The following is a 13664-nucleotide window of genomic DNA, read 5'->3' as shown; positions in this document are numbered from 1 at the left end:
CCACAAAAAAAACAACTCAGATTGCAAAACCCATCTCAAATCTCAAACAAAATAAACAATAACCCACAAAAAAATAACCAATAAGCTGTTGGAGACTGACCTGAGAAGAAGAAGTGATTCAAGTGAAGAACGGACGGGACAGAGGAAGGGAGGGGAAGTGAAGAACGGACAGAGGAAGGGAGGGGAAGTGGAGATCGGCCGGAGTAGAAGTGGCGAACGGCCAGAGGACAGGAGGAGAAGTGAAAAACGGAAGAGAACGTCGCAAAGCCAAAGGAGGCGTGAAAGAGAAGAACTGATTTTTTCCAATTTTTTCCCAAATTAAAAAGTGAAAACCCTAGAAATTATTTTTTACTGGGCCGTCCATGACCACATTAACCATTTCCATAAAAGTCCATATATTAAATGGTGTCCAGATTTCGTCCATTTAATCCCATCTGGAAATATGGACATAAAAAATGGAAGCCCAAATGTAAATGGACATGGACACCCATTGGACAGTCCACCCATTTTACAGCTCTAAGTGTCTCACACTATTAGTTTAAAAATTGATTAAAACTGAGAGATTAGTTTGTTTGCTTTGCAGTATGTTCCAATTAGTTTTGTGAGGTCAAACGGTTTGAGCAATACCTACTGTAAGATCGAACTTCTTAACAAGACGGGAAGGTCATGGAAGTTAAGTTTGGTTCACAACAAAAGCGGGTCTTATCTCAGACATGGCTGGAGAAGCTTCGGTAGTGCCAATGGGATTAACGGAGGTCGCTATACATTCAAACTGGTCCGAAAATCAGAAACGCCTGTAATACGTTTGTACCATTCATAACATAGACATGAGAACGATACACATTCATATCTAGTGGGATCTGTCACGCCTTCAAGCCTACGTAACGATGCGCTGGTGAGTACAGATATTAACAAAAAAGAGTCATTGGAACTATAAAGTTGGTAGTTGAGTGATGTTTTTAATCTGATGTTTGCATAGTATCTTTCAAGGCGGTTTGTGAACTCAAATGGTCTAATGAAGGGAAGATGTTGTGAGATGATTCTGAAGAATGATAATGGTGGAACATGGTGTTTAGTTTTGAGACGCAACGAAACAAACGAGACTACTGTTATCTCACGAGGATGGAGATGTTTCTGCCAGACAAACGGGTTAAAAGTTAGAGATCCCTTCAGGTTTAAACTAGTTGGAACCGGAGAACAGCCTGTTCTTCAGTTGTGTCCTGCTGAATCCAACCGCAACACTAGGCATGTAGGATATTCAGAAGGTAATTATGTACATACACTCTCTAAGAGGGAGGCTTCATCTTCACCTTGTCAGAATCGATTTGTGACATTAACTGTTACACAGTACTCTATTAAAAGCAATATATTGGTAACTACTCATCAATAGTTTTCTTTCAGATGTATTATGATCAATCATTTTACCCTCAACCAAATCTTTACGTATATGTGAATGTTATCCAAAAATATTTTACAACATAATATTTTTACAATAAATATAAGTCAATGTATATAGTTTATGTATATGTGAATGTTTTCAAGTTTGTTTTACCTAATAGAATATTTTTATTTAAAAATAATTGTAAATAAAATTTTAATATTTAGTTAATTATTAAATTTCATGTTTTCTATAGTTTTAGGTTTAGTCATATTTTATAATCTATTATTAATCTTAGTAACTAATTTTACTGATTTAGCTGACAATTTATTGTTATCTTGAGAATAACTAAAAAATCTATGATAATATCATAGTTAAATTATCTTATATTTAGTTTAGTAATATTAAAATATTATATATATGTTTATATTATATTTTATTTTGGTAATATTAAACTAAATTAATTTTAAGTTATATATATATCACAGAATAACAATATTATATATCATGTTATATAAAAATATTTTATATCAGAATATTTTTAAAATGAATATAAATCCAGATATACAATTTTATGTATATATAAATGTTTTCAAATTTATTTTACGTAATAAAAAATATTTTATTAAAATAAAAAAATCATTACATGTAAAAAATTAATATTTGAATTTATAATATATCTATTTACAAAATTTTGTAAGATTATCAAACTCGCAAGTGCAGGTAAAACATATCAAAATTCAAGAAGACAAAACAAAACTAAGTGGGCCAAACGGCCCAATAGAACACAAGACCAAACAAACCTTAATACTTTTTTCATATAAATTGCTGATGGCCTTGCAAGTGTAGAAAACCCTAAGCATCGTCGATTGCCATCAAAGCCGTCTTTCTCTCGTGGCTCTAGTCGACTTGAGAAGATGAAGGTAAAGCAGCAACGACAATGACAGTCTTAGATTTTCATTGATTCTCGCTTACTCATTTTTGTTCTATGTCTCCGATTTTCAGCTTAACGTCGCGAATCCAACCACTGGTTGCCAGAAGAAGCTCGAGATCGACGATGACCAGAAACTGTAAGAACCCTTTCTCTGTTCTCAACTATTTGCTCTGTCTGTGAAAAATTCTAAGGTTAGCGTCTAGTGAACATAACGACATTTGCCTTCATTTTCTTTTTCTTTATTGTGTCTTAATAGACACATGATATTTTCATTAGAGAACTAAGTTTCGTATCTCCGACCAATAACATGTATCTATTCTATGGATTGAGCTTGAAAAATGTTTGAAATGCGCCTGTGAATCTTGTCCTATGTTTCGTGTCTGCTCTAAAAACATGTCTGTATTCTAATTTAAATATATTTGTATTGATATTAGTTAATTGAGCTTTAACTATGTGTTGATGCAGCCGTGCTATTTATGACAAGAGACTCTCCCAAGAAGTCAGTGGTGATGCTTTGGGCGAGGTGAACTTTTTTATTTATTTAGTCTCATGATTCTTCGAGATTTTCTAACTTTGAAGCAAATGATGAAACTCTTTATCTTGCAGGAGTTCAAGGGATACGTTTTCAAGATCATGGGTGGGTGTGACAAGCAAGGTTTCCCAATGAAGCAGGGAGTTCTAACTCCAGGACGTGTTCGTCTTTTGCTTCACAGAGGTATAAATCATTCACCTTTCCTCGTTTACAATGCTTTACATCTTTGTTCTTTTTGTTAATTGATTTTTGACATTGTTTTGTTATGTTCTGAGCAGGAACACCTTGCTTCAGAGGACACGGAAGGAGGACTGGAGAGAGGAGAAGAAAGTCTGTTCGTGGTTGTATTGTCAGCCAAGATCTCTCTGTTCTTAACCTTGTCATTGTTAAGAAAGGTGAGAAGGATCTTCCCGGGCTTACCGATACCGAGAAGCCAAGAATGAGGGGACCCAAGAGAGCTTCAAAGATCCGTAAACTGTTCAACCTCACCAAGGATGATGATGTGAGGAAGTACGTCAACACTTACCGCCGCAAGTTCACAAACAAGAAAGGTAAGAAAGAGAATCAAAAACCATAAATTGAGATTTAAGAATAATGGTTCTCTTACACTTATTTGGGGATTGTTTACACAGGTAAGGAAGTGAGCAAAGCCCCCAAGATCCAGAGGCTTGTGACTCCTTTGACACTTCAGAGGAAGAGAGCTAGAATCGCCGACAAGAAGAAGAGGATTGCTAAGGCCAACTCTGATGCTGCTGAGTACCAGAAGCTTCTTGCCTCAAGGTTGAAGGAACAGCGTGACAAGAGGAGTGAGAGTTTGGCAAAGAAGAGGTCCAGACTGTCTTCCGCTGCTGCCAAGCCTTCCGTTACTGCTTGAGAATCACCGTTCTAGTTTTGTTTTGCTTCTCCGGCATTCCAAAAAAAAAAAGAGTTACTTCGAGTTCTTGTTTCAGTTGTTACTACATCCATTACATGGGTGTAAACACCACTACTTTGGACTTGTGTTTTTTGATTTGTGCTCTTTAGTTAAAAATACCATTTTAAATTCAACTTTTCGGTTCTTTCATTACTCGTATTCAGATATTACCAAATGTTCCAACTCGCATTGCATTATCTAGTTCTTAGAGATATCACAAAGCAGTGTAATTGCTTATCTAAAGTCACAACAACATGCACCAAGAAAATGAGTCTGAATTCTGAAATACTGAAAAAGAAACCTAATTTAGTATGTAGGAAGTAGCGGTTCTTGTGGAACACGCAACTCCACCACCACCACAAAGTGGTTGCAGATAGTCTTTTATTTCTATAAACCACTCTTCAGTTATACGTTATTACTGGTGAGGCTTTGGCTGATTTCCAATATCCTCTCCCCTGTTTCACCAACCAAAAGTTTATTAAACCTAGAACAAAAGAGAATGGTATCAAGAAAAAGCAAGTAAATCTTTTTTTTTTTTTTTTTTTTAAAGCAAGTAAATCTTTGATTCATAAACATACCTAAGCCGTCAACTTCTAGTAACGTAGCTTCCAGATTCTTTTCCCTTGCTTCAAGCTCTGCTCGGAACTGTCTCACAGTGTTCAGAGTATCTAGAATGCTCAGCTTCACGTTAGCCACTTGGTCAGCGACTGAGCAAGATTCTTGCTGCGTGCGTCGCAAGTTACTTGAGTTAGTGGCGTGTCTGTTTGAAAGCCTAGGGCGTCCTCTCTTCCGTCCCTCAGTTTCTACCATTGGAGCCTCCTCATGAGCTCTTTTCTTACCAGGTCTTCTGTTTCCTTCTCCCTTGTTATCAACCTGAAAATGACCTCACGAGACATTTTTAACCATGTTCAGCTCTAAGTTAAAACTAATAAGCACAAAGTTGTGTTTGTGGTATAATACCTTAGAACAGAATCTAAGCACAGGGTTAGCATCTTCACAAATCAACTCCAACACGAACGAGTCGTTCACTTTAACTCCATTAGCTTTGCACATCTCTCTCCAGCCATGTCTCAGATAAAACCATTCACTTCCACACTGTCCAGTCATCTGTAGATAAGATGGCCACTTTCTTCCATCTTGGTTCAATAGAGTTATCTCTCCAGACTTCTTAATGCCACTCTCATTTATGAAAACCGATGAAATATACTGAAACAATATAGTATTTTACTATTAGTAATAAAATCATGACAATATCCTCCATGACAAAGGTTCATGAACTTACTAGCTGCCCGGTCTGTAAACGGTTAGGTGTCAACTTTATTGTCAGAAACTTGGAAGGATTATTATTCTTCTTCTTTCTCTTCGAACATTCATCCAACCTTCTCTTCTCTTTGCTGCAGCCTCCTACAGAACCAATCTTCGCTGCATCTGCTTCAAGGCACTCTTCTTCTTCTTCATGGCTATTGCTAGATGAACACAACCGAAGCACAGGCCTTTCTTCATCTTCTGCAAGTTTGAACTTACAGATGTCACCTTGACTTAACCCATTAGCTGAGCAGAAGTTGACCCAGCCTCGTCTGATGTAAAACACACCACTTGAGGTGTTTTTTGAAAGAAGCAATGTCCATCTTCTTCCTTTCTCGTTGACTAAATCTATCTCACAGGGCTTGATGTGCTCATTAAACGACACAACGGTAAAATCTTTAGAAAGATCCTGACAAAAACAAGAAACAATACAATGTGAGTAGATCACTCACAGTTACATAAGAAAAGGGTAAATGAGGAGTCAAGTAGTTACCAAACGATCTTTGATGAGGCTATAAGGAGTGACACGTGCTCTGAGGAAACAAGAGAAGCCTCCTGTTTTCTTGGTCTTGTTCACCAAAATGTCCCCTGAATCACAACAATCTTCACTTACTTTTTTCAATAAAAAATCAAAACATATATCAATTATGTGGTTGTCAACAAACACACTTACCTGCCTCATCCTCACACTCCTCTTCTTCATCATCATCAGATTCAGAATAGTCATCATCACTCTCAGCATCGTCAGTGTCAACGAAGCTGGGAGATGCGTGGTGACTTGTACCACAAGAATTGGATCTAGGGGACGCAGCTACATGAAAGATCTCGTCTCCATCATGTCTGAAAACCAAGACGTCTCCGTCTCTGAAACTATGAGCTTTGGCGAACTCTTCCCAGCCGCCGGCGAGCCTGTTTCCGTCAAGTTTCACTTTCCAAATTTTGTCCGAGGCGTCTGATATTAGCAACACTTTCGTGTGGTTCCTCAAGAACTCATCGCCAAGCCTCTGCAACAAAAACAATTTTTTATTTTTTGAAAACGACAATGATGGTAAACTAACAAAAGATCATAAAAGAGGAAGCATTACAAGAACTGGTTTGTCTCCAGTAATAAATCTGTGGTGAAACAAAGAACATTTAGGAGTTATCCTCATTTTTTCAACTCTGTTTCAGAGAGCAACGAAATTGTTTCTAATGTTTGATCTTCCACACAATGATTGATGGTGTTATGTTTTTAATATAAAGTTACGTTACAGATGTGAATCTTTCGCATTGACATAAACCCATCATCTCTTTTTTCTTACACTCTACTCACTTTTCCACCCATCATATCAAAAGCCTACACTTGATAATGATAGGTACTGTTACTTTTCCGTAGAGTTTAGGTGATCTAGTCTTACACAGTATGATGGCCAAAAGAAAAGAACAACAATCTTACAAGACAACATTTACTTTAGTACAGTGGCTTGTCTGAAAGACTTTTGGATCAACTTTTCCTTAATTTTCATTTACTTTAGCTGACTGTCCATTTTGGGCTTTTGGGCCCAAATTCTTGAAATGGACCGCAGATACGGGCTTATTGGTGAACAAAAAATGTGTCTAAGACCTTCTCACTCACTCAGAAGGTTGCTGACTTTTCAGTGTTGACTTACTCCATAATACCACTGACTCGAGTTCGCTTTAAGATCCTCAATCCCAGGAAAAATCAGAGAGAGCAAGAAACTGAAAAATGAAAAGCTGATTAAACAATCAAATTTTTAATCGACCTTTCTCCTTGTAATGCGTTTTGAATCACGATAAGAAACGTGTTCCCTAAGGAACCATCTCGTGATTGTTCTTTGATTACTGTGCATTTAGATTTAAAATCTCGGAAAGCACTCTTCTTTTCCATGGAGGTTCAACCCGAAATGGAGCCCAGCTCGTCCATTAGGTACTCTCTTCCTTGTTGATCTTTGCATTTCACTTCGTTTGATTTTCTGTTTTTTTTTTCCAATTCAGCTAGAGTGGGATTGAATTTGATCGATTTAGGACGTGGGTATTGTAATTATTGGTCTAATGATTCGAGGGTTTTATGAAAGTAGGAAACTTGAATCCTGGTTCTTCTTCATCTGGGTAGATCTAGATCTCGAGATTCATGTCTGGGAACAGAGCATTTGGTTTACATTTGAGTAAGCTTTAGTTACTGTTTGTTACTTTGATGCAGTTTAATCGCAGCTGTTTCATATGGCATTGCTTCAATGGCTATGGTCTTTATCAACAAAGCTGTCATCATGCAGTATCCACACTCCATGACTGTTCTTACACTACAGGTACTCATCATGCCTCAAGTCTCTGATATTTTTAGATTAAAAAAAAAATGCTAAATAATGATTTGGTCCGGTTTTGCTATGTATATTAGCAATTGGCTACTTCTTTGCTTATACACTGTGGAAGACGGATGGGGTACACAAGAGCCAGAGGAATCGATTTGGCCACGGCGAAAAAGCTTCTTCCCGTTTCAATCTTCTACAATGCTAATGTTGCATTTGCTCTTGCTAGCTTGAAAGGAGTCAATATTCCTATGTATATCGCAATCAAGAGACTCACTCCACTTGCTGTTTTGATTGCTGGTTATCTCTTTGGTAAAGGCGGCAAACCAACAACTCAGGTATTTTTTTTTTTTGGAAATTGAGTTGATCTATAAATCATCTGAAGCTCTTACTCTGTGTTTGATCAAATTTTCAGGTTGCTCTATCTGTACTACTGACGGCTGCAGGTTGTGTAATTGCAGCTCTTGGAGATTTTTCTTTTGATCTTTTCGGGTATGGTTTGGCTTTAACATCTGTCTTTTTCCAGGTTTGTTTTCATTTTTTTTCTTTTCCTTCTCTTGCGTCAATCCCTCCCCATCAACCATATGATATAAGAAGATATTGTTTCATCCTTTGTCGCTTGTGCAGACCATGTACCTCGTGCTGGTGGAGAAGTCTGGTGCAGAAGACGGGCTGTCCTCGATAGAGATAATGTTCTATAACAGCTTCCTTTCCCTCCCATTCTTGTCCTTCCTCATCGTAGTTACTGGCGAATTCCCAAACTCTCTATCTCTACTACTTGCAAAGGTCAGACACTTTCTCATCATTTCAAAGCTTTGCGGCTTTTCTCATCATTTAAAAAGGTCTAATTCTCTTGGACAGTGTTCTTACTTGCCGTTCTTGGTGCTGCTTGTTCTTTCACTGGTTATGGGCATTGTCCTCAACTTCACCATGTTTCTTTGCACCATCGTGAACTCTGCACTAACAACAACCATCGTTGGTGTCCTCAAAGGCGTTGGTTCCACCGTGAGTATACTATATACTCATCTAGCTAGTCTCTTCTCTTGAGGCTATCATTTTCTCAGGCTTGCTTATCTTCTTGTCTTTTAATTTTCCAGACGCTCGGTTTTGTTCTCTTGGGTGGTGTTGAAGTGCATGCTCTGAACGTGTCCGGTTTGGTGGTCAACACAGCTGGTGGTGTGTGGTACTCTTATGCCAAGTACCGGCAGAAAAAGGCTAAACCGGCTAAGACATTGTCTGATTTGGAAGCTCATAAAAAATGAGAATTTCTGGTCCGATTCGGTTTGCACACCAAAAAATAAATTTTATACTGCTCAGAATATTCAAATATATAAAACCATGGATGTTACTGTTACGTTAGTCTTAATTGATTAAAAAAGTTTAAAAATTAAAAACAACACAAAACTTTAGTCTTTTTGTAAACTTTAATCGAGTATATATGAATATTGAACGATTGTGTACACTAGTTACAATTATTTAACATAATGCTAATAAAGTATGAAGTAAAACACTAATGAAATAATAGCATAGTTTAAAGAATATCATAATTGAAAAGTGCCCATTTATAATCATTCATCAAACATAATCAACCATCTTAGTATTTGCATGATTAATGTCTGATCTGGATATATTTTAAACATACTAAAAATTATAGTATATCACATCCAAAATTTTGTGAATTATTGTTTACGTAGACTGTCATCGACTCATAGTTATACTACTCGATATTTAGGGGAGGAGATATTTTTTTTACCTCAACTTCAACTTTTATTATCCAAATGTTTTGTTACAAGCAATTGTGATCACAATGTCTCAATAGAGACTTAACCACAATGTGATTTATGAAAAAAGATCTAACATAATCTAGAATCATTCATTTGGATCCTACATTAACTGGGAGATTTCAGATTGAAAATCATAACAACTATGTAGTTTATTAAAAAAACTATTTTGTGTCAGTCTCAATACAAAACCTATTCTTAAAAGTGCTTTAAACTTGTGTTATTAAAAAAATTCTTCTGTGTGATAATAATATTTGAAAATATAAATGATGACAAAATTATATTAGATTCACATGAATGATTGTTAAGTTAGAGGTGAAAATATCAAAAGGTAGCGGTGATAAACAAATTGAAATGTAAAGTAATAATAATAAAGAAAATATCTAAAAATCATCAATACCAAACCTATTTTTTAACTTGTGTTATTTATTAAAAAAAAAAAATCTTGTGTATGATAATAATATTTGAAAATAGAAATGATGATAAAAGCATATTAGATTCAACAATAATTATTGTTATGTTAAAAGTAATAACATCAAAAGGTGGCAATGATGAAAGTAAAAAAAATATTGAAATGTAAAATAATAATAAAGAAAACATTTAAAAATTATTAACAATATACAAACGTACAAAACAAATATGTAGTATGTCTTGGTCGTAAATGTTTTTTTCTCTACTGTCTTCCTCTTATGTACTTGAATCATACAAACATGATGCTATTGATGGTTAACAAACATGACCTAAGACGTATGAATATTCGTCTTAGGACGGAACAATTCCACAACCACAATCCTTCTGTTAATAAGAATATCTAGCTTAAAAAAAAAGAATATCTAGCTTAGTCTAATAAAATCCAGTTTCTTAATCAAATGAGACAAACCAAATATTTTGGTGGTGACAATCCGGGAACTAGGGAGACCTTTAGAGTATATGGTTTGCAATTTTGACTCAGGTTTACTTCTTAGAAACTGTAACTTTTTCACAAGAACTGTCTTCTCTAATGAAGAGTTTGCATTTTTTGATAATCAAATGGCATTATCGCTTCACTTGTCTCTGGAGTGATTTACATCTACAAGATTGACAACACTTCTAGATAACTTGTACACGTATTTAACCTCAAGGTTCTCCAAAAGAAGGCTAGCTACAATCTTCTCAAATCAACCAAAGGTTAGTGATCTTGTTTCTTTTGTTTGTTTTCTGTTGTTTAAACCCCTATTTGTGTGCCTTGATGCTCATTAAGTTCTTGGATGATGATCACATGTTTATATCACTACCATATAAACATAATTGCAAAGTATACCTTTTACTCAACATGCTAACACTCCAAAATGTTCGCATTTGTGAGGTATGTACATAGTTCTTTAGTGCATGCATATTAATCATTTTTGTTCTTCTATTTGCAGTTACACGAAGGAAAATTTTCATATTTTAGTGCATGTCTGTTTAGCAAAAGCCCAAAACTAGGTCTGGTATAGTTCTAATTTGTATATTTCAACTCAACTCTATGCTTTTTCCAAAAATATACAAACAGAAGTGAGTTTCAGTCTAATGTATTTTTTTCTAGAAATTAAAATTTGCTTTTTGTTATATTTAGAAGAGGAAAAAATAGTATTCTTAGCCCTTTTTCAAAAAAAAATAATAGTATTCTTATATTTTAGAGGAATATATTGGAGTGAATCCAATTTTTTTTTTTAAATTCATTTATTTTTAAGAAAAGATGTAGAGATATATGGTGTAGAGTAGACTGTAGATGGTTTAAGAAGCTAAAAAGAAAAATATCTGCATAATAATTGAATTAGTGATTGCCTCACGCCTTAGTGAATTGCAAACCAAAATGTCATCGCAAGTTAAAAGACATCTTAAACTAATTGAACCTGCCATGATAGTGATATTTATTATTCTTCGCTTATTATTTAGGAGATGTGATAGCATATGAAGCATGTTTCATACATTTGTTGAAACAGAATCAAATCTGTCTTAGCTGATACGAATATTGATTCGAAGATTTATTTAAGAGGTTTCAATTAAATTAAATTACATATATAACACAAAAGTCAAGCTGTATACTTTTAAAATTATATTACGTGACGTGATATGATAATTTATTTCGTATTACATTTCATCTTTCCGAGACTACCATGTGCAGCTTCTTTGTTTTTTTTTTTTGTCAACTGTGCAGCTTCTTTGTTTAAAGGGTAAAGTTAACAATAAAAATCAAAAATATCGACACCCGACGTTACTTGAATTTTGAAATAATAATAGAAAAAACATGAATGGGGACTTATGTATAAATTTACTTGAAGTCAACATCGGATTCCACACTCATGATAGCTTTTCTTTTACATATTTATCCTTGCGGCTTTCTTTCAAGGTCTATTTTATTGTTTTATCGAAACGCAAACTAGTTTTGTGAGAATCAACATACATACCGTAGTAGACAATACTCCCTCTGTTTCATTATAAATGTCGTTTTAGACTTGTGCACACGGATTAAGAAATCATTTAATTTTGTATATTTTCAATATAAAAACATCATTATCGATACAATTCAACCAATAGAAAAATAGAATAGAAAATAAAGTTAATAAATTTTGCATTGAAATTTTAAAACGACACTTATTTTGCAACGAAAAAAATTCTCTTGTTTAGATTTTAGTTTTCTCTTTTGTGTAAATTTGGCTTGTGGAGATATCAATATCTTTCGCCATCTTATGTATTCTACTCGTGAATTAATATATAATCAGATGAAGAAAAAATAAGACCAAATAATAGATGACAACTGTAGTTAGTTCTGTACTTGTTTTTTAATCAAAATATTTTTTTATTTAAAGAATTAATGAAAATCACAAATGACCAATATAAACACTGGAAGTCTGGAATATAGACAGAGGTAATATGTGAGCATAGACAACATAAATGAGAATTTATCCCAAAAAAAAAGGACAACATAAATGAGAATATTTTTAGTCAAAACGTGAATGTGAAGATGGGAACCATTTATTTTCAAAATGCGTGTTAAATCCGTGTGTTCGTTATGTAGACGGTCAATATATGTTTATAGAATAACTACTTTACGTTGACTTCTTGAAAATGTTACAAAACATTGGGCCCAAAGGTCACAAACCTTCTTATCAGTGGTTCGATCAGACGGGTTCCATTCGAAATATAATCGTTTTTAATTTGATAAAGAGTTAATAGTGTAAATCATGATCGTAGTTGTATATGTTGTCTTTATAATAAAGAGGTATATAAGTATATAACTTGTTTTAATCTTTTAAAATTCTCAATAACTTAAATGTTGAAAATAAACTATGGACGATCACGTATATAATGTTATATAATGTTAACGAACACGTATATAATGATGATAAATTAGAAATTACGAAGCTTCGATAACATATTCGCATTGTTAAAGATTCGACAAGTGCTAATGTTACGTAATATAATAGACTTTGGAAACTGGTTGGTCAGTGACAAAAAAAAAAGGAACTGGCTGGTGCAGATTCAATGTGTGTTTGCTGGCTATTAGTTTAACTAATTGTGTTATGTTTGATGAGTTGGTGTTGTAGAAACTGTAACTAAAAACGGGAATATGTTATGATATATTTTGCGTGTTTAAACTAATCAAGGAGAATGACAAAATTTCTGGAACAAAATCAGTATAGCAGAACCAGTACACACATAATATCAAAGCATGTGAACAAATTTTAGAAGAATCTTTGTAAGATACAAGAAGAATGGACGAGCCTCGTGGGCCTCTTTATAGCTTGTGTTTTTATACCGAGCGAAAACAACATGAAAACATATGAGCTTTAATTGTTGTCGAGAATATATATGTTCTCTGGTTTTGAGGATTCATGGTTGAGTCCGTGATAGTGTTCGTGAAACCTTCGGTGTGAGATGCTAATCTACTTTTGAGTAGTCCATGTGACTGAAGAAGTCGGTGGATCATGAGATTGCTCGGCCGTTGTAATGCTACTAACAAAAATTATCATCGTTAAAACAAATAACTAATCCCAAATATGTATTCACAGATAGATACATGTACTTAATAATACTATTGAACTTCAGAATTATTAATAAATACTTTAAAAATTGAAGAAATAACATAAATAATTTTATAGATGTGTTCATATATTAAGTGGGAAAAAGATCATCAACGAGATTTTCTTGGATTACAATATAACTACATAGATGATAGACGTGCACGACAATAATAATACAATTTGTCGGGTCAACTAACCCATGTTATAATTTACTCGTTGACGAAAATTGATGTTTTAAACAACCCATGGTTCGGTCTGCGTCAATGATACGTTACTATATCGACACACAACATGTTCTCTTCACATAGCTAATCGTATAGTTTTTCTTAAACGGTACCTTGTTACCCTAGGGGCTTCTTTTACGGCTAATGGCTTGATTAGTAAAATATTAGCATCAGTATTATACTCTTTATTATTCAATCAACAATTGTTTAAAAAAATATTTAGAATATTATTTAGAAAATGCAAA

At 34.4% G+C, this 13664-nt stretch overlaps 3 protein-coding genes across 3 annotated transcripts; 2 read left to right on the top strand and 1 right to left on the bottom strand.

Annotated features, from left to right (window-relative positions):
* Window positions 1-2175: 2175 nt before the first annotated feature.
* Window positions 2176-3907, top strand: LOC108818771 (40S ribosomal protein S6-1). Its single transcript, XM_018591706.2, has 6 exons — window positions 2176-2301; window positions 2384-2448; window positions 2778-2835; window positions 2919-3027; window positions 3123-3395; window positions 3477-3907. Exons 1-6 carry the CDS (start codon window positions 2296-2298, stop codon window positions 3716-3718), a joined length of 753 nt encoding a protein of 250 aa, XP_018447208.1. The 5' UTR covers window positions 2176-2295; the 3' UTR covers window positions 3719-3907.
* A 60-nt stretch (window positions 3908-3967) lies between these two features.
* On the bottom strand, window positions 3968-6336 carry LOC108818770 (B3 domain-containing protein REM1). Its single transcript, XM_018591705.2, has 7 exons — window positions 6148-6336; window positions 5736-6066; window positions 5556-5650; window positions 5040-5471; window positions 4718-4963; window positions 4336-4630; window positions 3968-4212 (listed from the first exon to the last, which is right to left on the bottom strand). The coding sequence occupies exons 1-7, from the start codon at window positions 6211-6213 to the stop codon at window positions 4163-4165; spliced, it is 1515 nt and encodes a 504-aa protein (XP_018447207.1). The 5' UTR covers window positions 6214-6336; the 3' UTR covers window positions 3968-4162.
* Window positions 6337-6743: 407 nt separating this feature from the next.
* Window positions 6744-8828, top strand: LOC108819322 (UDP-galactose/UDP-glucose transporter 7). Its single transcript, XM_018592336.2, has 7 exons — window positions 6744-6989; window positions 7263-7368; window positions 7458-7706; window positions 7784-7894; window positions 7996-8154; window positions 8230-8373; window positions 8466-8828. Exons 1-7 carry the CDS (start codon window positions 6949-6951, stop codon window positions 8628-8630), a joined length of 975 nt encoding a protein of 324 aa, XP_018447838.1. The 5' UTR covers window positions 6744-6948; the 3' UTR covers window positions 8631-8828.
* The last annotated feature ends 4836 nt before the right edge of the window (window positions 8829-13664 follow it).

The sequence above is a fragment of the Raphanus sativus genome, chromosome 8 (genome assembly GCF_000801105.2).
Source record: "Raphanus sativus cultivar WK10039 chromosome 8, ASM80110v3, whole genome shotgun sequence".
Taxonomy (NCBI): Eukaryota; Viridiplantae; Streptophyta; class Magnoliopsida; order Brassicales; family Brassicaceae; genus Raphanus; species Raphanus sativus.
The sequence above is the reverse complement of the archived record's forward strand: the minus strand, read 5'-3'. Positions and strand labels throughout refer to the sequence as shown.